Raw genomic sequence first — 23047 nt, 5'->3', positions numbered from 1 at the left:
AACAGCTTTGTGCTGGAGCTCTCAGCGTACCTTTGGGTCTGCCTCAGACCAGTTAGAAAAGCTGTAGCTGGGAGTCCTAAGTCTGAAGAGGAGCAGTTTATAGAGCAAAGCCAAGCTTTGAAGAAGAGAAGGCCTTTTTGGGAACCCTGAAGCACATGCAATTAAGACTGATGTGCTGAACTAGTGACAAGTAAAGCTGAGTTTCCAATAGAAGAACATTCATGTTTGATATTTGGAGGAGTTGAGTATTTGCAAAGTCCAATATTCAGCATCCTACAGAGCAGCGAAAAGCTGACACTTCATGGCATATTTTGCTTAAGAAAAGTACACATCTGCTGTCACACCTGCACACTGTAGTTTCCTGATGGAGAAGGTCAGGCTGTAACTCAGGGAATGGCTCTGCAGTATATGCAAACAAGTTCCACTTACCCTCAGAGCCAAACAAAAGTATTAGTCAAATATTGAGCCAGAGCTGATGGCACCGTGCACAGATAATGCAGCCTGTTTCTCTAAAGCACCTCTCTTGGAGCCTGCACAGTATGGCAGAAGAATGATTTCAAAACTAGCACCTGAGCACCACACAATTCAGCAAAAAATGAAATGTTAAAGCACTTTTCACAGTCAGTATTATAATGTGAACTGTGAAGAGTTCAGAGCTCTTAATATAAATTACATATTCAGACCACTGAGGGAATGACTTTCAATACAGACCCGGGAATTATGAAACTGAATTCAGGTTTAGAAATGAGAGTTAAATGTTTCTCAGGTCATCATCAAATGTTGGGATAGTAAGAGCTAGAAAACATATTTTTCATTTCTAAATTGTAACTTGTTCTCTCATCACTTGTTAAGTGATAGCAATCCAAGAACTGTGGGGCTTTTTGAAATATAATCATGATAGATAAGGAAGATAAATAATGATGAAAGATAATAAAAATAGGTGGTATTTACCCAGCCTCAAAAACACTATTTCCTTGCAAAACTGTAAAACAAGGAATAAAGTTTTCCCTCAAAAAATCCATACACAACAGTGATCATCATTCAGGAAAATGTAAGAGGCCTTATCTCCTTCATCAACCCATCAGTTTATAGAGTAACATACTACTCAATATTAACATGGATATCAGAAATTAATTCAGCACCATTTAAAAAAAAACAAAAACAAAACCAACCATAAGGCTTTCTATGTTCTAAAAAAAAAATGTGCATCTTTCTATAGTATCCATGAGATAGGTGATAAAAAGCTTTCTAGGAAAAATATAAAACAACAATAACAAAAACCAAACCAACAAACATAAGTAAAAAACCCCAACTGTAAGTAAAGGGGGGGGGAAAAAATGTATTATCTGTTGACTGCTGAGCTCTGTATTTTCCATTCTGATTAGAATTAACAACACTGCCCAGTCCTGGTTTACTATGAATGATGTACGCTGTGACTTGCAAGCTGTAATGTGATCCTTCTACTGCCAAACATGTCCATTATGTTTTAGTTTAGAAACACAACTTAGTTTTCAAGTATATGGAAAATATATTGAAATCCAAGTTTGTCTAACTCGGGAAAAGACTTTATAATCTGTGAATACCTTTTTCTTTTTCCTTATTTAACTCCAACCATTATTTAGTAAGGGTTTTATATATGATTTCCCTACTTAAAAGGAACAGTGTGGGTTTCTAGAAGGTGGTGATGCTATACTAGATTTGACTGAGTAGATTGGGAAGACTTCTTAAAAGATGAGTACCAAGGGAAAAAAACCCAAACCAACCAAACCAAACCAACTCCTGCTATGTATTTATTTTATTCATTGGCTCCTGTCCCTACATCAGGGAATAATTTAAAGTGCCTTTTGCTTTGAAAGTGTCCAGACCTGCTTTCCCCTCTGAGCTCCACAGACCAGCTGACTCCACTAGCTAGGTCCCTTAGTGTAGCATGAATTTCCCTACTGAAAGAGAAATTTTGACTCTTAATTATTGCTAATTACTTACCTGTTACTGTAAATAATTTCCGTTTTAAAATTTAAATTCAAATTAGTCTCATTTGATTTTGGATATAAGGATACAGTGGTTAAAGAGAAAGGAGTATGGGTATAAAAAAGATCACATGGGAAATTCAGAGAGCTCACTGTTCTTGCAGCTTGAGTGCAAAATAATCTTTCATAAATCTTCCCAAACTGACACATGAAATTGTAGGTCAAGGAGTACACAAATGCAATAACAGTGGGGATAAGAAAAATATAAATATGACTGGAGAAGAGTTCAGAGGATACATTTTGGAAAAAAATCAAAAAGACATGCAGGTAATTGGAAAATAGCATAAACGTAGCATGAGCTTCCTAATGATACATCACTTGGTCTAACACTTCATTAATCTAGAAAATTAATAAATAAGACTTGTCTCACATCTGGACTTAATTTAAAACATTGCAATTTTCCACATGAGGACTTGTTAAATTTGTGAAGATAAGCATTAATAGAAGAATTAAAAGTTGGCAAGGAACTGCCTGAAGGGTAAATGAAAGGAAAGGCTGTGCTGAAAAGGCATAGCATTGTCTGGAATAAAAGTTACAGCGCAGTTCTTTGATGCTCATTTTTAAAATTGGTTTTAAAAAGAGAGGACAACTATAGCACAGGAAAAGTGACCATAAAACCAGCCCTGAATAAAGCCAGAAAGCAGATAACAAGGGTTCATTTTAACCATCCAGGCAACAAGACTCTGTAGCAGTGTTGAGGGGAGAAGTTGGGACAAACTTTCCTACTTTCTTTAATTAAGGAGTCTTCCTTAGTTTAAAATTTTGTATCACTGACAGAAAAGGTCCCTTCCAGATTCTGCAGAAGCTTAAATAGATTTTGTTTTTCTTAACTCTTCTGTACTTCTTTTGCAGAAAGGCTGGTGGCAGACACAGAGAAGCCTCCTGCCAGTTCGCTGAATTGACCAATCAGTTAAGTTCCCCTTGCTCTTGAACCCAAGAGCATTTCATTTACAGATTTGACTAACACTGGAGAGGAACTCAAGCAGGGAAAAAAAATATTTGCCAGCAGTGACAAAGGCAACTGAAGAAAAGTTACAGGCAGAATCTCAAGAGAAAACAGAGCTCCACATAGCAGAGCCTGGGGAAAACACTAAGTCTGTTGCTACATCAAGCATTCAAAGATACAATGAAAAACAATCCTACTTAATGAAACAACAAAAGAATGTATTAACTTCCACTCTGAAATAAGCATGAAGAGTTTCAGTAATAAAGCTGTAATCTTCTGGCTCTAATGATGAGTATATTACTGGATGGATGTACTAAGGAATACATAGAATCATACAAAACCTACATCCCACAACTGGTACTTTTCCGACGTCAGGTCTACTCTAATTTGAAAGGAATGTTTCTGACCCTTGCAGGAAGGATTCAGCACCTTCAATCTCCATGTTATTACCCTCTGATTTTCCTCACCTGTATGTTCTCTGGTACTTACGACAACAAGGAAGAAGCCATATCTTACTTTTTTCAGTAGGAACAATGATGAATTATGAAATACATGAAATAAAAAGAAATCAAATAAAAAGGCATGTTTCTTTCCCACTAAGCCAGTTTGCAATACAGCTGGATTCAATTTAACTGATGGAAGCCCTGGATGCTACAGTTTAATTACACGTCTCTGTCACCACTTAATGTAGCTGGAGATAGTCACAGATATAAAGTAGACAAAAAGAGTCTAAGCAGTGATGTTAGAATCACAGAATCAAAGAAACGTGTCATATATTTATAACTAAACGTATGTACTACTCACATAATATGCAAAGCACTACTTACAATGTAATTTTCTTTAAACAGTTCTGCTGTTTCACATCACAGCCCAGTTTTCTTCTAGTCATTTATACAGCATTTAACATGATTTTGTGTGGAAAACACTATCTAATCTAATACACTTAATGACATTTATGTTTCTTAATTTTATTTGAACGAAGTTCTTTCCTTGGCCCAGATTAATAAATTGCACAATGTTTCATAATTATACAGTATAAACAAGATCTTAACACAATTCTGATTGCATTTCCTTTTTTTTCCCCTAGTTATTTTATCTCTATAGTCAATTTCCTCCTGTTTTGTTATGATAAAGGAATAATGCACCTCTGCATTGGTGTAAAAAGAGAGATGGTTATCTCCAAAATAAAATGCAGCATAATTGTGCAGGTAATTTATGACAAGAGTTCAAAGGTGAAAGAAAAACACCCTCTTGAGAACATCACCCTGGAAGCAAAGAGGGACTAAACTCCTCCAACTCCTTCCTAGTTATTCTGGGAGGGGGTAGGTGGCAAAGTTGCTCTCAGGTGCCTCAAGTCTTCATTCTGAAAGCAACATATACTAGAAAATGAGTAGTCCAAAAGAGGGATGCACTGCATAGTAAGTTTAAATACAAAATATAATAAAAAAGCACGATGGTTATTGGGCAAAACTTTACAGTTCTTCATCAGCTTTTCTCTCCTTTTTTAAAATAATGGCCTTGTGACCACAGCATTACCATTCCATACTTATCAACAAAATCTGATGCACAGTGAAAAGCATGCTCCAGTAGCTGTCATTCAGCTTTACAAGACTTTATATCCCCAATGAAAAGCACGTGATCTAAACACTTGGAAAGGAAGCTGTAACTCTCACATCACTCCAAGCGTAAGAAATGATTTTCTTCTAATTAAGAGCCACCAGTGATGTGCCAGACAAACAAACTGTCCCAAAGGAAGCGAGTAATGTTTTTAAAGACTGAAAACAAAGAATGAAGTATTTTTTGTACCTTTCCAGCCACTTTAAATATAAGCTCTACAGTGCTGGAGAAAGAAACTGATTTCATTTCCTTACAGAGTTCATTAAATAGATAAAAACATAAAAACCACGTGTGTGCCTATACATATACCACAAAAACACTCAGAATGTGACACCTGAAATTATCTAAAAATGCTCATATTCTTAATGTCAACTTGCCAACATCCTCACCATCCGTATATTTTTTTCTTGCTTAATAATAAACAGGTGGTGATATCTTCCTAAACAGAACAGACATGGCCACTGTTTTGAGCCCTGAAGATGTATTTTACAGATCTGTGGTCTACTGATTACCAAATAAAACCAGTTAATATATATACTAATATATATCTTATACAAGAATATAACTTCAGCAACTATATATTTATGTGACAGACATCAATACATAGTTAGCTAAATGTAAAATTAAATATTCTGGTCCGCTTCTCAATCACTTAATGTTGTTGTAAGAATAAAATCTGCAACTGTGGCAAAATTTCAGCCAATTTCCATTACACTGTCACAGGATTGTCTATTCCTAACCTTAGGTTTATTTCTGTAGCAAATTTTCAACATTTAAGGTCTTTCTGAAAAGTTAGTTTGTAAATTTAAGTACTGGATGCTTTCAGGGGAGGAAAGCAGGACAGGTTAGGAAAAATAAACATAACAGAAAAGTGCACAAGTAATTACAAAATTTCAGGAATTCTTTCCCATCCCCATCAAAACCAGTTCTCTCTTGTCTAGGTTAATCCATTCTTCTCTTCTGCACATGCCTTGGAAGTTTCTTAACCAGTCATTAATCATACTCTTCCAACTTCTACCACTATCCTTATCCCTTAACTCTAGCCTCCCAGCACCTTTTCTCTCTCCATCAAGCTTTCTCTCTCTTCCTGTGATAAATCCTCCTCCTTCCTTATTGAAAGAAATAGAACTGATATGACAATTTTTTTAAAGTAGCACTACCTGCACAGTTCTCCAACTTTCCTTCCAGCCATAGAAGTCTCTGAACCTGGAGATGGAACCTGCCCAAGAAACTTAACTTTGGTTTGGCTTTGCAAGTTGTCATGCTTCTATAATGGAGCTTAACTTGGCTACTGTTTAAAAAGAAAATACGAAGAAGCTGAGCAAGTGTCAAAAAAATAATAGCCTATCTGTTTGGGGGGAAAGGAGACTATCCACATAAAATTCATGTTGCATCCACCTTCTGCTTGCTAAATTAAGATGCCGCAATGTAATTTTTCCTCAAGACAGAAAAAAAAAAAGCATAGACAAGACTTGGAAAAAGTACACTGGCATAATTCAACATGAAATAATTGTATGTTTGTGCAACATTCAAATACACACACTGGTCAATAAGCTACTGTACCTCATTTTGAAGTTCATCATCACTTTTGGTAGAAGCAAGCATCTCGTACAAAGTACAGCAGAGGTCTTCTGTGGTTGGCCCTCCAGGGGTACCCCCTTGAGATTCATTCAGATACTTTCCAACTTCACACCACAAAAAAGAATCGTCTACTTGTTCCAAAGACTTGGTACCAGATTTCTCATCACAGTAATTCTGTAAGTGATTCAGCTGGTTATTCAGGTATTTGTTGTAATCTAAGCTTATAATTTTCTGCACGTCAGCCTCACCATTCACAGGCAGCTCCTCAGAGTGATCCAAATCATGCATGTCAAATGAAAACACTATATTTTTACCAAAGAACACTCTGTTATCACCATCTTGCTCTTCAGCCATCTGCATGAGAGCTGTAAGCTGTTCTTCAGTGAAGTGAGAAGCAATCCGACATGTGGCATTACAAGCTGCAGTAGCAGATGATGATGGAAATGGCCCAAACATCTGCTTGATCGCCTTTGTCTCATCATGGCCAACACATTCTTTCCTGTGAAATGTCTTAAAGAGAAAAACAGCTCCGCTTTCAATTGCTTCTTGTCCATTTTCAGCTCCAACTGTTAACAAAACCAAAAGCAAATGTAACTTCATACACTTCAAACTCATTCTCTTTCATTGCCTGTAACTTTACTGTATTCAATTTCTTGCTGCCAGTCTCATCAACAGAGATATGAAACAAAGACCATAACAACAAGTAGCAAATGTTGCAAGGCACTGAATTACAAAAGGTGTATCATCATAAAGCATCTGTCTTTATTATTCTTCTCCTTACTAGAAATTAATATTAAGGATTACCAGTGCTTTCTTATTTTTACAAGTAAGAGAAAAAACTTGCCTGAGGTCTGAAACTCACAATTATATATTTATGAGCTTTTTAAAGTTAACAAATTTGCACTTTGTATCAATGTTTATTCACTGCCTAAGCTGAATATTCATAACACACTAAATGACAGAACTTAGCTTTAGAATGTAGTAATTCTCAGTAGAACTACTACAGAATGTGTGTTCATTAGAAAAATTGCCCAAAGGAATTACAGCAAATAACGGCATGAATTTTAAGTTATATTTATTAAATATTGAATTACAAAAATAAAAAATATATTTATATTACAGAAAAGCATGAATTTGACTCTCACACAAAAATTTGCAAAGCTGCTCAAGGAAAACAAGCAAAAACAACATATGATGACCCAAAATGTCAAAACAAGCCAGAATACTGCAAGTTGTTTTATTTTATATGAGGACAACATACAGATTTTATGTTTAAAGAAATGTTCTAAAAAGTGGGGTAGGTTACTCCAACATTTTTAGTAGAATTATCATTCTAATTGTTGTTCTTTCTGACAAGATTTCATCATTTTAAAACATCTTAAAACCTTACTGAAGAGATTTACACGTAGCTACTGTCAAGATTTCTGTATCCAACCAATTCTATAGTTTTATCAGGATCAAATAGTGGCACTCCAGCAGAGACCAGTGTGATTTACAGGATAACACTGGTGATTAACCCCTGCTGTGGCTAATTCAAAAGAACTGTTAAAAAAACCTCGTTATTTTAAAAGCAACATTATTCATTTTTCAAAACCCCCGAAGACACTTCTGGCATAGCAAATGTGGCTGTTCTCTGCGGCTGTCCTCTTGTCAGTAATCAAAACTGTCTTGTGCCTGCCCCTCTACACCTCTGTTATCCAGCTATCATAGAATCATAGGGTTTGGAAGGGACCTCTGAAGTTCAAGTCCAACCTCCCTGATGCAGGAGGAACATCCAGGGCAGATCACACAGGAACGTGTCCAGACAGGTCTTGAAAGTCTCCAGAGAAGGAGACTCCACAACCTCTCTGGGCAGCCTGTCCCAGGGCTCTGTCACAGTAAAGTTATTTTTCCTTATGTTGAGGTGGAATTTCCTGTGTTGCAACTTGGTGCTGTTTCCCCTCATCCTATCACAGGGCACCACTGAAAAGAGACTGGCCCATGCTTGACATCCACCCTTCGGATATTTATAGACATTTATAAGGTCCCTTCTTAGTCTTCTCAAGACTAAACAGCCCCAGGTATCTTAGCCTTTCTTCATACGACAGATGTTCCAGTCCCCTAACCATCCTCATAGCCTCCCATGGACTCTTTCCAGTATATCTCTGTCCCTCTTGAACTGGGGAGCCCAGAACTGGGCACAATACTCTAGATGTGGTCTTATGAGAGCAGAGTAGAGTAGCTATGGGCTTATGCATTTGCTCTACTATGTCCCTGTTTTCTGTCTTTTGAAAAACTTCCTGAAATCAGTGGGAAGATTTTTAAATTACTGTGGCATTGTTACTTGTGACCTGATTCAAAGTAAGTTAGGTTCAACTCTAGCAAAAGCAAGGCTTTTTGTCCCCACTGTCTAAGAGGACAAAGCAAAAGAAATTCAGCATAAGCAGATGGAACAAGGCTGAGTAACTACAAATATAACACATAAATGTAGGTACCTAAAAAATAAGTATTTCTCTTCTTCCCTATGATGTACTCTGAAAAGCTGAAAAGTTCATGTAGTGGATTGGAGGTGATACATACAGAATAATTACATACCAACATATGTAATGTATTTGTAAATCTCTCTGTGTGTATATATATACACACACATAGACATATATGTGTAAAGTTATCTCAAAGGAAAAATGTGGCTCAGCCTCTCTCTCAACATTAGCTATATAGGAATCATAGGACAAAAAAACCCCAACATCTGAAAACGTACAGGCCTAAGTTTGGCTGCATGAACCTCACTCTTATATTACTAACATACAAATACACATCATTATTTAAGATCACTTGTGTCAGAACAGAAGTACACATTACTAAATTAAAAGAACAACTGCACTGAAGGATTTGAGAAAAGTCTCCTGGGTATATTATGTGCTAATTCTCCTTTATAATCAGCATCTCCTATTCATGGAAGCATCTTCTGAGAAAATACTACCCTTCCCCTCTGAATATAATAAGCCAGCCAAGATGGCAAGAGACTCACTAATTGAAGCTACTCTCACCTTTTTTGTTTTTAAGCCAATCAGAAAATTTCAGTGACATTTTCCTCATAAAGTAAATCAATATTACAGTACTGTTGCCTAGGCTTAGATTTCATTCCCTTGAAATTAAGCTAAAAAGGCATATGAGCAACTCCCTTTCCCTATTATCCATTTCTGATGATGACTGGAACATCTACTGTTAGTGCAGTTTGTAATCCTGTCACTGCATTCCATTCTGGTTTGTGTCTCTACAACATTACACATCTTTAGTCAGAAGTGTCAAAGCTGATTTTTTTTTTTTTTAACTTTAACTAAATAATCATGCATTTGCTTTCATTTGGCTTGCTCTCTCCACTCCACCAAACAAAAATTTACTACTATTACTTTCACGTCTTACAATTTGCTCTACCTACCCACCATAATGGCCCTGCTATTAAAGTCTGGAAAAAACAAATATATATATATATTGAAAGTTTTTGAAGCTATCTTTGGCAAAAAGTGGAAATAAAAAACAACCAACAACAACAACAAAAACCCAAAACAAACACAACTAATAGTAATTCCTGTCACTAACACAGAAAACTCAAATCTGCCAAATTACTTTCACATACAACATTCAGAGCTAAGAATGGAAAATACTTATTTTGCTTATAAATGTTTTTCCACCATCAGACTTTATTTGCTACTTGCTCCGCACAACATATGGTCATATTACAGACTTTATAGTCATCATATTTTTTTCAATCCTAACTTAACTAACATTTTACTCCAGCAGCCCTTATGATTGAACTACACCTCAGTGGACATTCAGAACAACTATGCACATGATCTCCCCTTATTCTAAGTTGCTTGTTATGGACATAAATATTCAGATGAAAGGAAAATGACACTGTCCAATCTCTGTTTGCTGTGCCTGATTGGTGCTGAACCACATCCTTATTTAAATCTCCATCCACCTCTCTAGGGTGAATCTCATGCTTATGTACAAGGTAGACATACAAAGTATATCTTTCAATGACTTCCAGATAAACAACTTTTCCTCAAAAACATATACTGAATTTTCAGTTATATTACTTACAAAAAATTACTGCAATACCTAAAATGAGGACCAGTATGGAAAGCAACCATGTATTTTCCTGGCTAAGAAACACGACCCACTTCAGGAGAGCTGTTTGAATCACATGAAGGGAAATTAACTTTAAAGTTCAGATTTACAGAAAGAAAAATACTTAGTATATTAGTAATGAATTATATTCCCACAATAGACTTGAATGCTTCTACACATTTCTGTGACAAATTATAATAAAATTATTTTTTATAATTGGAAGCTGTCCTGTATCTGCCTGTCATTGAAAAACTTCCCTTTCAACCTGTGAGGTTGATCCTAGGATGGGTACATATGGGACAAAACTGGGAAGCAGCTGGGAAAAAGTAATTAGAGACAGACTGTGTATTTGAGAGGCAAAAAGGGCACCAAGGAGTCAAGAAATGAGAAAAGGGGAATATAAAGTACGCAAATTAGAATCACAGAATCATAGAATCATTAAGATTGGAAGGGACCTTAAAGACCATCAAGTTCCAACCCCCCTGCCATGAGCAGGGAACCACTAACATGGCTGCAAAAAACCTCGTCCAGCTTGGCCTTAAAAACCTCCAGGGATGGGGCATCAACAACCTCCCTGGGCAACTCATTCCAGTTCCTCACCACCCTTAGAGTGAATAATTTCTTCCTAATGTCTAACCTAAATCTCCCCTCTCTCAGTTTAAAACCATTACCCCTTGACCTATCACTATCTTTTCTGACGAAAAGCCCCTCCCTAGGCTTCCTGTAGCCCCCTTCAAGTACTGGAAGGTGCTATAAGGTCTCCCTGGAGCCTTCTCTTCTCTAGGCTGAACAGCCCCAGCTCTCTCAGCCTGTCTTCATAGAACAGGTGCTCCAGGCACCTTTGGACAGTCTAGGGGTAATCAACAGCCAGCCCTGCACTTGGGATCACAAGCTGGAGCAAGACAATAAATCAACCTGTTGTTCCGACTGTACCATATCTTTCAAACCTGCCATTGTGGTCAGGAGGACTGAGGGGTGAGGAGCAGTTGGCTGCCTTTATTTGCTAGTAAGGGGGAACATGGGACAGATTGATCAAGTATCCCCATAACACCATGTCGGTGCCTGTTCCAGGTCTGATTGTTTTGGCATCTTCCTAACATCCCAACGTTATCCTAAACCATCAATATCTGAATTTATCAAGTCATGGAAGAGAAAATAGAGAGTATAACTTCTAAAAATTACTTCAGTAGTATGCTATTGAAATGGAGTACTGAGAGAAATCTCATTTACCTTTCTGTACTCCAAAATGTGCTGTTCATACAGAGATTTCTAAACCATATGTACCAAAATGGACTCTTCCCTTTCCATCACAGCTGTGTCCAAAACCTAACTCTACTACTACAGCACAGTAATAAACATATTTTAAGTACTAGCAAAAGAGTATGAATTGTGAGGGCAATGTCAAACAAACAAAACCCAAAGTTTTTAAGGTCTGTAATGCCAAAGAAAAAGCAAATATATTTATACATATTAGTTCTTTCCATCTTTTACTTAGGGTTCTCTTCAAGCTACTTGAAACACAATCAGAAAAGGAGCAAATATGCCTATTACATTGAAATGAAAAATTCTTAAATATGTGACAGCTGGAGGTTGAGCCATGTGCTCAGTTTATGAACTGATGAAGTTTAATTCTGCTAACAGCACATGCTGAATTAGTTTCAGTCTGTAGATCAAAAAGTAAGTTTCCAATCAAAACTAAATTTTCCCACCTTCTTTGCCATAACGTGTATTCAGTTTTAAAAGCTTAATTCCACATGAGTGAAATTTATTATTTATTTCTCTTCCCAACATCAAACACTTCAAACGGAAAACATATATGTCTTTAAATAGTTTTATCTGCTTATGTAGCAATCCAATTTTTCCTCATACAATCACGTGGAATTAACACAGATAACACCAAGACTGATTTTTTCTTGGAGTACTGTCATTCCAAAAGCAGCTGTTGCTTTTGCTTTCTATTGATCACAAACCAAACCACACAACAGTACTATTAAAATGCAAGAACATCCACATAATATCGGAATAATGTTTCAAAACATACAACTGAATTGTGCACATACACATCAGATTAACTGGAGTTTCAAAGATATTTCAGGGCAAGCCTGGCATCAAGGTAGAACTAAAATTATACCAGCATGCAAAGTCTGCAGGCAGAAAATGGATGGAAAAAAACCCCAACCCCCAACAAAACAGTCTATTATTAGACTAGTAGAGAAAGAAAACCTACCTATTTGTTTTGCAGCTTGTAATATAGTTTTTAAATCACCATTTACAGTTTGGTGTTCTTTTTTGTCCAAATTGTCATCAACAAACTTTATTATCTTCTTCCAGGTAAGATCAGACTTCAGCAACTGTTCATGTAGCTTTGATCTTTTAGTCTAAAAACGCAAAATATTTGGGTTTTTCAAATGAGTATATGGACGTTCTTTTAAAATTAAACACCAGATTGAAAAAAAGTCTTTCCAACTGCACTCAGTCAGTATGTAGTAATGACTGCAAGCATTTCCCTACTACCTGTTCTTTACATTTTTCCTCTGCATAAGGAAGGAAAAGGATACACACAGACAATCTCTCACTACTTTGCTCCTTCCAAGGCAGCATTTTCTGTAAAGCCAAACTATGGCAACTTCAAGAGACTTACAGGTCCCAAGTTCCCAAATTAATTTCACATTACAGGCTCCCACAACACATCAACTGCTTTAATGCATTTTTAGGTTTTGGGGAAAAAAAAAGTACCTAAATTCAGTATCACTACATTTATTCTAAAAAACCCCTAACAACAGTCCAAGGTAAACTACGTATTCAAAGGGAGATAAAAACATACCAGTCTAGCTTAAATAACTTCCTGAAAAATGAAATAACAGGGCTGTACTAACATAGCCAAGCAACTCTATCCATATAGCACATCATGATCACAGAAATCACAGAATCATCATGGTTGGAAAGGACCTCTGAGGTCACCGAGTCCAAACCTCAACACAACAAAAAACCCCAAACAAACACAGACAACCACACACACTCCACCAAAAAACACCCACAAAAAAACCCAAACAAACCACAACCTCAGCCAGTGGAGCACACCCTGAAGCGCCACATCTACACATTTCTGTAATACCTCCAGGGATGGTGACTCAACCACCACCCTGGGCAGGCTGTTCCAGTGCCTGACCACCCTTTCAGTATAGAAATTCTTCCAAACATCCAATCTAAACCTTCTCTGCTGCAACTTCAGGCCATTTCCTCTGCTCCTGTTGTTACTGACTTGGGAGAAGAGGCCAACACCCACCTACCTACAACCTCCTTTCAGGTAGTTGTAGACGGTGATGAGGTCTCCCCTCAGCCTTCTTTTCTTCAGACTAAGCAATCCCAGTTCCCTCAGCCACTCCTCATACAATTTGTTCCCTAGACCCTTCACCAGCTTGGTAGCTCTCCTCTGGACATGCTCCAGCATCCCGATGTCCTTCTTATAGTGAGGGCCCAGAACTGCACACAGCACTCGAGGTGCAGCCTCACCAGTGCCAAGTGCAGGGGCACGATCACTTCCCTACTCACGCTGGTCACACTATTCCTGACACAGGCCAGGATGCTATTGGCCTTCCTGGCCACCTGGGCACACTGCTGGCTCATGTTCATCTGTCTGCCAACCAGCACCCCCAGGTTCTTTTCTGCATTGCATAGGGGGCTGATGACTTTAAGTGCCCAGCATAAATCACAGAGCTACAGCAAATCTGACTTTGAGCAAGGACAGTATGGAGGAATGCACAGGCAATGACAGACAATAATCCCAGTCCTTCTTGCCTACTCCTGTAAAACAGCAAGGCAAATCAAGAAAGTAAACTATTCTTACCATACACACACTAATACTTTACAAATATTCTTTGGAAAAGAAAAAACTCTTTACCGTCAAGTCAGCTAATTCTTCGCTGCAATCCTCATGTTTAGTGACATTTGAAAAGGAGCGTAAAGCGCCTGTCAGACGAGGCAAGGCCATCTGTTGCTCTTAGTGATCCATAGGATGAGAAATTAAATCCCAGCTCAAGCACCTAGACGAGAACAAAATAAGTCACATGACTTTGTTTATGCCATAAATACAAATTTGCATCACAAGCTTGAAAGACCTTTTGGAGCAAGCATCGGCACTTCAATTAAATAAATTTAAAAATTCTCTCTCAAAATGCTCATAATCAAGATTCAATGGACAGTGGGTGAAAGGCATGGGCAGTGGGCAAGACACGGTAACAGGCAGAGGTCTCAGCAAGTTCTTCTCTCTTCTTCCTAAAGGTTACCAGCAATGATTGGTAATTATTCCTTTAACACCACTAACACAATAATTATATAGTAAAATATATGTAATTGAACTTCAGCTCTCAACAGCAGTAAGTGATTACAATTTACCAGATTATTTTCTCTGACCCAGCCCACACTGGGGGCTTTCAGGTCCTAAGCAGCCTCTGGAGCTGATGCCAGGGCATCCTTCTTGAGAACCACTGAGCCATTTTTAACCAGCAAAACAGGCGGAGAAAACTACGACAGGAAACTGAACCATTATAAAAGATAAAGGGAATAAAAGGGATACCAGAACACTGAAAAAAAAGTATGCCTCGGGGTGTTTTCATCTCACAACTGTGAGTATACACACACACTTAAACAGCGTGGGGCTCTCTCCAGGACTACAAGCTATTTCTTGCATGTTCTTATTTTCTTTGTGGAACTGGCTCATAACTATACAGCAAAACACAGCTGTTCTCCATCTGAATGTGTACTTGTTCCAAGCCTTTTACTGAAACTATTTTTGAAGTTGTTTAATTTTGAAAGCTGCCCACAGCTGCATTGTTTAAGGAACTCAAATGCACGGCTACAGTTTCTGATAATAGCAGGTAGATACAGATTTAGATTCTTTTTCAAACAATTAATGATACCATTACAAACCTAATGATCTGCATCATTCATTGCATGCCTGAAGACCATCGGCCATTCAGAATTTAAATAACTTAAACCAGAGTTAATAAAATTACTTCCCTTCCCCCCCCCCACTTCATATACCGTACAAAACTCCCTGCTTTAATCCAATTACCCTTAACATTTTTCTTCATTTAATGACCACATTTGTATCTTACCTATCAGCTTTGCAAAAGCAAACCCAGATACAACATTCCAGCCAGACAGAGAAACATCACTGACTTGCCAGGTCTGCTTGGTTTCTCACCTTGCATTAAGATGCTTTTTGAGAAAAGCTATCACAACAGCTGATACTTTGGAGATAAATTTTATCATGATGAAGCTACAATATGTGGAAATAAGAAACCTTTAAGTGTGAAGGAGACAGAGAGGACATGTTCAGATTCAAGCTCAGAAGCAGAGCCAAGCAACACTGCTGCTTTTAAGATGTTCAGGGGAAGTCAAACCAGTGTAGCCCCTGGTGAAAAGAGCTACCACGTAGAAGAGAGGTAGCATGTCTAAAATTTTAGGGACTCTAACTTGACTCCAATACTATTCCAATGACAGCACTACCTTAACTATTAAAGATCACACATTTTTGCCTATTTATTTTAGACCTACACTCAATATCTGTTGGTTTTTTTTCTGTAGGATTACAGTCCTTTATAATAACACGTAATGACATAACTAATATTTTCTTAATTTTACTTTCCAAAATAATATGCACAGTAATTTATGAACGTAAGAACCCACTTCTAAAAAATTCATTTTTCACACACACAATCTTTTAAACATCTCCAGCAAGCCCATTTGTTAGGAAATCAAGTTTTAAAGGCGTGTTTCTTCTTCTTTACTCATTGAGTTATTAATACTTTCTGAAATAGTAAACCTGGAACCCCAGAGAGCAAGTATGGGCACACCTCCCCCACTGCAGACGTGGCCAAACCCAGCCCTGAAGCCCTTCAGCTGAGTTCATACTAATAAATGCTGCTCCACCTGTGCCTGGGTGAGTTCAGAACTTGCTGGTCCCAGATGGGGCTGGTTTGGCAGAGCAGCCACCTGAGTCTTCTGCACATCATTTATAGACAAACTCCACGTGCCCACCACTTTTGGTCCAGGACACCTACCCCCACCAGGGCATCACAAATAAACCCCAAAGTAGCCATCAATTAAAAGGCATAGCACAGGTGCAATTACTCTTACTGTTAATGTGAAAATCAAGGTAAAGATTAGCAACTTCCACTATTATTCTGCAACATACTACAACCAACTGTAAATGCTGGGTCAAAATACTGTGGCATATAAGATGCAGTGGAAATTTGTATGTATTTATAAAAGAAAATTTAGTTACCTACTTTCACATAAAGCCTGCTGATTGAGATACAGAATCACACTGCCTTTAGAGTGGGTGGATTTGACAGAAATCCACCTGTTCGTCTGCAGCTTGATCTGAAATATCTGTACTACCAAATGATCTCGTTAAAATCATAGTATCATTAAGGCTGGAAAACACCTTCAAGATGATCAAGTCCAAGATCTGCCAGGTTTGGAACAAGGACCTGTAAGGCAGCAACAATTAAATCCACATATAGAGACACAAGATGAACTTTTGCCAGTCTTCTGCCCATTTCCCCTTGAGAAAAAGGTATGAGAATAGGTACCATCTTATCTTGTGGAATGGGAATTTAATCTTAAGATCAGTGCAATTTTACTTGGTAAAAAAATATCTCTTCCCCGCTTTCAATCAAGTGAGGACAATTTGTGTCCATTTTCCTAATGTGTTTTAGGAAAAGGAACCAAAGTTTGACAATTCCTAGCACTATCTCAGACTTCCAGTCTCTTTTAAAAAAACCTTAACTTTCCACTAACCTTCTGTTTGTAAAGCAAAGATCAATATTCACCCTTCTAAAGCTTTATGAAGACAAGAGGCAATATCTGTTCAAGCCAATTTTAATACTGAGGCTTCTTATAAGGGAAAGTCAAATATAGAAGCAGTTTATACTCGCAATTCAAGTATGAAACCATTCAAACTTTATAGTTTGAAAGTAAACCTAACAATAAACATGGATCATAAATTCAGCAGGGGTGTTTTTTTGTTTTTTTTTTTCATTTACTTGAAAAATGAAAAAAACCTGCTAGAAATATTACAAAGGTAACAAAGGTCACTGGCCAAATTTTCCACTTTATTTTTTTACCAACTACTTCAGCTTTTCTCCCACTCTTGACCTTCCTATTTCCTTCTATAAGGAAATAACAGAACCTTCTCTTGCTCTTCTCCACTGAAATGTTAGAGAGATTATGGTTTCTTTAAACTATTAACAAGCTTCTTGCTCTCTATGTAAATCTAATTTATAAAATCTGAAGAATTTATTATAGATTACTAATTTAATCAAAGCATGTTACAAAGAAAAAAGGCATTAAACAGTGGTGATTAATAGCAGTTGCTATTGACCACATAGTACTTGAATCAAATGGCATTTTTACTTTCAGTTGTCAAAGTGGAATGATTTCAAACTCAAAGGAAGCTATCCCAGCCATAAAGCCATAAAAAAGGCCAATGCAGTAATTTTCTTTGTACTTTAAAAGCATTTAAAAAACATTAAAATAAACAATAGCACAGGATGACCTAAATTGAACACAAAAGCAGCAAGACAAGGAGGACACATTTAAACATTTTAAATATATCCACACAGAGAATGATTTCACACATTTAATTTCTTTACACTACTATACAAGAAAAATAAATACATATAAATGCTGAAGCAATAAATTTTAGTGACAAGATTTAAAAATTGCTACAATTAGCAGCTTCATTAACACAAAGGTAAACTTGGTATTTTATTTTCAAGTCTCTGTATTTTAGAAAGCCACACAGTGTTTGGTGTGTATTTCTCACAGACATTTTAAAGAAATAAAATAAAGCATTAGATGAAAAAGCTATTTTACACTCTGGACATTTGTACTATTTACTTAAACTTCTTATATATGTTTGATGCAGAGTACAAATGCAGCACCTCACATCAGAGTTGACAGTGGGAGATAATAGTGGTTTAATAATGTCTGGGACATTAATCATAAACAGCAGGCCAAAGCAAGATCCTACAGTATTAGTATTTTCCAAGTTCATATTTTGAGTCTTTGTAAGCAGTGCTGAATGATGTAGTAACAGATGTACACTTTCCAACATCTAATTTTCTGGCAAAGCCTCAGACATTGCACTGGAATTCTCTCAAGCTGTCTGGGTTGTATATTGCTGATCTCCAGTCAAGACTGGGTCAATCTTTGCAAGGGGGATGTCAAGATTGAGGAATATGTACTCAGGAAAAAGTAGTGGCTGCCTGATACATGGTACTCATCTCAGTGAACGCCAGAATTCAGACAATTGCTTCAGCATAATGAGGAGACATAACAATGCCTGTGTGTGCCATCATTTATAAAACAGACAGTTTCAGGATCTTAATTATACAAGTCACTAAACCAAAAAAAATCCCAACAAAACCCCGTAAAAAACAAATAATGGAATTGTGAGCCATGCATTCAATTGAGTATTAACCCTTTTCAGGTTGTCTCTCACAACCTTGGCCATGGCATTTAACACCAGTTGCTTGACACTGTTCTGCTAGCATCAGGTGGAGAGGCCTTTCCTCTGATGATGCTCAAGACTGTTTTGGTGTGATGCCAAACCTGTAGCTTGGCCCAATGACGTCTTCAATTTACCTGTGCTTTGAGATTGTTACAAAGTGTGGGTCTCATGTCAAAAAAAACCAAACCAAAACAAACAAACAAAAAAAAACCACAAAACAAAACAACAACAAAAAAACAACACAAAAAACCCAAAACAAAACAAAAAACCAAACCAAAACAAAAAAACCAACCAACACCACCTTTTTTTCAGAGTATCTCATCTTCCAAGAACATAGTAAGTTCAGTTATTAAGGGAAGTGTCTGCATTTTTACACCAAATCACCTAAATTTTTGCATTGTGCAGTGACAGACAAACTGCATCTCGATTTGAATAGAAACTTAAAGGCTTGCCTTACATGTGGAGATCCAACTACAATATGCATAAAAGGTATGTTCATTTAAACACTAGGCAGGAGCCACAAACACAAGATGGAGGGGGGAAGGTTTGTTTTTGCTTTAGATTAATAGGAGGGGGTTTCTGTGCCTCTCTCTCTTTCACACTGTGCCATCGACAGAGGCTGCAAACAACCCCAGGGGTTCATCGTACTCTGTTCAAGAAAAGTTTTGTCACTAAAGAAAACGAAGGAGGCTTATGGAAGGTAAAAACAGATGTACATCTAATTTAAGTAAAGGGAGGATGAAAAACTATAGGCGAGAGAAGGAAAAAACCTTTGAGTTAATGATGGCACCTACGTAATGTTACCTCTCACCAAGGATGGATGAGAGGACATGGGATGCACTCCAGCAAAAATAACTGCTTTAACAATACACACATAATGTATAGCTGCTGTGACAAGACCATGCTAGAGCAGCTGTTCACACTGTTGTAAGAAAGTCTCTGTAACTCATACCTTTAGTGAACAGCAGCCCAAGTTTGACTCTACAAGCACACACACAAGGATAAAGCCTCCACTGCAACCAGCCACAGAGATGGACTGCCAGCTTCTTTGCAGTTCAGCTTCAGGAGGTAAAATAATTGCTTATAGCAGTTGCTAAAGATGCACGATAAAATTTTAATGGCATAAACCACTTGAGGTTACTGCACAGAGGTACAACTAGGCAACTATCTGCAAATGAATTTTTTTACAAGTAATAATCAGCAAGTATAACAGGCTTACTGGAGCAGAAAACCAGTAATAAAAGCTTTTATCTTTCTTCTTAGCTCTAACGGGAAACCAAGAACAGAAAGAGCCTGTATTTCTCTGCCATGCTAGTCTGCTTCAAAAATATATTCTGCATAGATCAAATCAAACATTTAAACATTATACAAACTGTGATAACAAATAATCTTGCCATCACGAGGACTTGATTGTGCTTCTATAGTTGATGACTGTATCAAAGACCACAGAAGGTCTGAAGGTGGCCAGAAGAAAAGCTTACCCAAACAAGCTCTCCCATTCTAGCACCACTTCTAAACCATGCCAGGGAATTGTTTCTTGGTCACTGAACCACTTGCCTTCCCATGTGAACAATTTACAGGTACATAAGACCTTTCAGAACATCAGAAGGTGGTCTCCCGTAACACTTAATTTCAAAACATCAGTGAAGTTGATCTGGGAAGGTTAACTGACCTTATATTACACAAAGGGAAAGAATGGAGGTGTCTACACATGAAAATGCTCCAACAATCCAAAAAAGGAAAGTGAGAACCAGTAAATAATCATACTGAAAAACATTACTTCAAAGATTATAGAATCATAAAGTAGTTTGGCTTGGACCTCAAAGATTGTTTAGTTCCAACTCCCCTGCATGGACAGGGACACCTCCCATGAGATCAGGTTGCTCAGAGCCCCATCCAACCTGCCGTTGAACACTTCCAGGGATAGGCCTTCCACAACCTCCCTGGATAACCTATTCCAGTGCCTTACTACCCTGATGGTGAAGAATTTCTTCCTTATGTCTAACCTAAATCCACCCTCTTCCAGTTAAAACACCATTACCCCTTGTCCTATCACTTCCTACCCTTGTAAAAATCCCTCCCCAGCTTTCCCAGAAACTAGTGCTGCATTCATGTGATATTACAATGTGTGCAAACTCAAACAAAACAAACACCTGCTGCCCTCCCTTCCTGGGCTGACTGCTTTCAGTGTTGGCAATAAATAGAAGGTGATACTTTGAGAAAAGCAGCTATATGGTTCCCTGTGGTTTCCCCTCAGTTCAAGAAGGACAGGGAACTGCTTGAAAGAGTCCAGGGCAGAGCCACAGAAATTATTACGGGAGTGGAACATCTCCCTGATGAGGAAAGGCTGAGGGAGCTGGGTCTCTTTAGTTTGGAGGAGACTGAGGGGCGACCTCATCAGCGTTTACAAATACGTTAAGGGCGAGTGTCTGGAGGACAGAGCCAGGCTTTTCTCCGTGATGTCCAGTGATAGGACAAGAGGCAATGGGTACAAACTGGAACACAGGAGGTTCCACATAAACATCAGAAAAAACTTCTTTACTGTGAGAGTGACAGAGCACTGGAACAGGCTGCCCAGAGAGGTTGTGGAGTCTCCACAGGTCCACTAGCAGGTCCACCCCTAACCAATATTGGTGCATGCTTTTCTTCCTCTCCAGGTGCAGGACGCTACACTTGCCCTTGTTGATCCTCACTGGGTTCTTCTCTGCTGAGCTCTCCAGCCTGTCCAGGTCATGGTGGATGGCAGCAAACCCTTTGGAGGACCAGCCACTCCTCCCAGCTCGGTATCATCAGCAAACTTACTGAGGATACACTGTCCTCTCATCTAGGTCACTGATGATTATGTTGAACAAGACCAGACCCAGCACTGAACTCTGGGGAACACCACTGTCTACAGGCCTCCAACTCAACCCTGCACCATTGAAAAGACCATCAAAAAGGAGACCCTTCCTCCTAAAAATGTATCTCTGCATCCTACCATGTGGACATTCATAACCCTTATTACATCTTCTCTGGAATTTCTAATAATAATTCTACTCACTGTCTAGACTTAAAGTCAGGTTCATCCTTAAGAAAATAACTAAAATTGACCATTACATCTCTTCTTTGCAAAAGTGAAGATTACAGGTTCCATTTACTACTACACAGTCAATTATTTTAAAAGCTTTAAGATTGAAAAAGATCTACAGAAACATATTAAAAACAACAACAAAATCTAAGTAAAACTAATATTCGGACTCCAACATGATGCACTCTCCTGAAACACCTGAATACTAAGCCTTAGGACATGAGAAACCACCACATATTCTATAAGCAAGGCTGTCAGTTTACCATTACCAACCAAAAATGAAACAAGTACTACTCAAAAGGGAAACACTCGACCCCACGCTGGTTGTTCGCTCTGCATTTCTAGTTCTCTACCTTCACTACTGCCAACAGTAAGCACTTTTAAGTATTCAGGCCCACCCCTGTGCCGTTTCCCACTTGACAACAGCCTCCTTATCCCCTTTTGAATGACCACACCGAGGCAAAGACCAGCAACAGCAGGGGAGCTCAGCGGGGCCCAATCTTTATTCGCCACCTTCCACCGCCCGCCCAGCTGCGCGCTGGGGCTCGGGCGCCCACCGAGAGGGCAGGGCCCGGCTCCAGGCACCCTGCCTGCCCTGCCCGGGGCGGGGGGAGCCAAGGCCCGGGGCCCCGCTGCCCCGAAACAGCCTCCCTCCCTCCGCCTTCCCCCCCTGGCCCAGGGCTGGCGGGCAGACACCGGCGGGAGGACGCGCAGCGCCACGGCGGCGGGGCGGGCCCAGCGGCCACGCTGCCCGCCGAGGGGCCAGACCGCGGCTCACGCTTCCAGCCACGACCACGGCGGCGGGACGCAACGTCGGCCCCGTGTGCCAGAGCGCGGCGAGCTCCGGCCGCTCCCGCCGCGGGGGCCGCCACGGCCCGCCCGGCTCCGCCCGACCCCCCAGCCCGCCGCGCACCTGCCGTCCGGCCCGACGGTTGCGCTGCCGCCAAGAGACGGCGCGGCGCGACGCTGCCGTAAAGCGAGCGGGCGGGGCTGGGCCGGGCGCTGCGGGGCGTCCGGTCTCGGCAGGGCCGCTTCGCTCCTCCGGTCCTGCGGGCTGTGCCCCTGCCCTCCGCCCTGCCCTCCGCTCCTGCGGGCTGTGCCCCTGCCCTCCGCCCTGCCCTCCGCTCCTGCGGGCTGTGCCCCTGCCCTCCGCCCTGCCCTCCACTCTGCTCCTC

At 39.3% G+C, this 23047-nt stretch overlaps 1 protein-coding gene across 2 annotated transcripts in view; it reads right to left on the bottom strand.

Annotated features, from left to right (window-relative positions):
* The window catches only part of ASCC3 (activating signal cointegrator 1 complex subunit 3), a 246586-nt gene extending 223762 nt beyond the window's left edge, over window positions 1-22824 (bottom strand). For both annotated transcript variants that reach the window (XM_051614470.1, XM_051614471.1), the window contains exons 1-4: window positions 22786-22824; window positions 14186-14327; window positions 12512-12662; window positions 6154-6737 (exon numbers count right to left, since the gene is read on the bottom strand). In XM_051614470.1, coding sequence (XP_051470430.1) covers window positions 6154-6737; window positions 12512-12662; window positions 14186-14275 — 825 coding nt within the window. In that variant the 5' untranslated portion in view covers window positions 14276-14327; window positions 22786-22824. The remainder of the gene's footprint in view (window positions 1-6153; window positions 6738-12511; window positions 12663-14185; window positions 14328-22785) is intronic.
* Window positions 22825-23047: the final 223 nt, after the last annotated feature.

The sequence above is a fragment of the Apus apus genome, chromosome 3, assembly GCF_020740795.1.
Source record: "Apus apus isolate bApuApu2 chromosome 3, bApuApu2.pri.cur, whole genome shotgun sequence".
NCBI lineage: Eukaryota > Metazoa > Chordata > Aves > Apodiformes > Apodidae > Apus > Apus apus.
The sequence above is the reverse complement of the archived record's forward strand: the minus strand, read 5'-3'. Positions and strand labels throughout refer to the sequence as shown.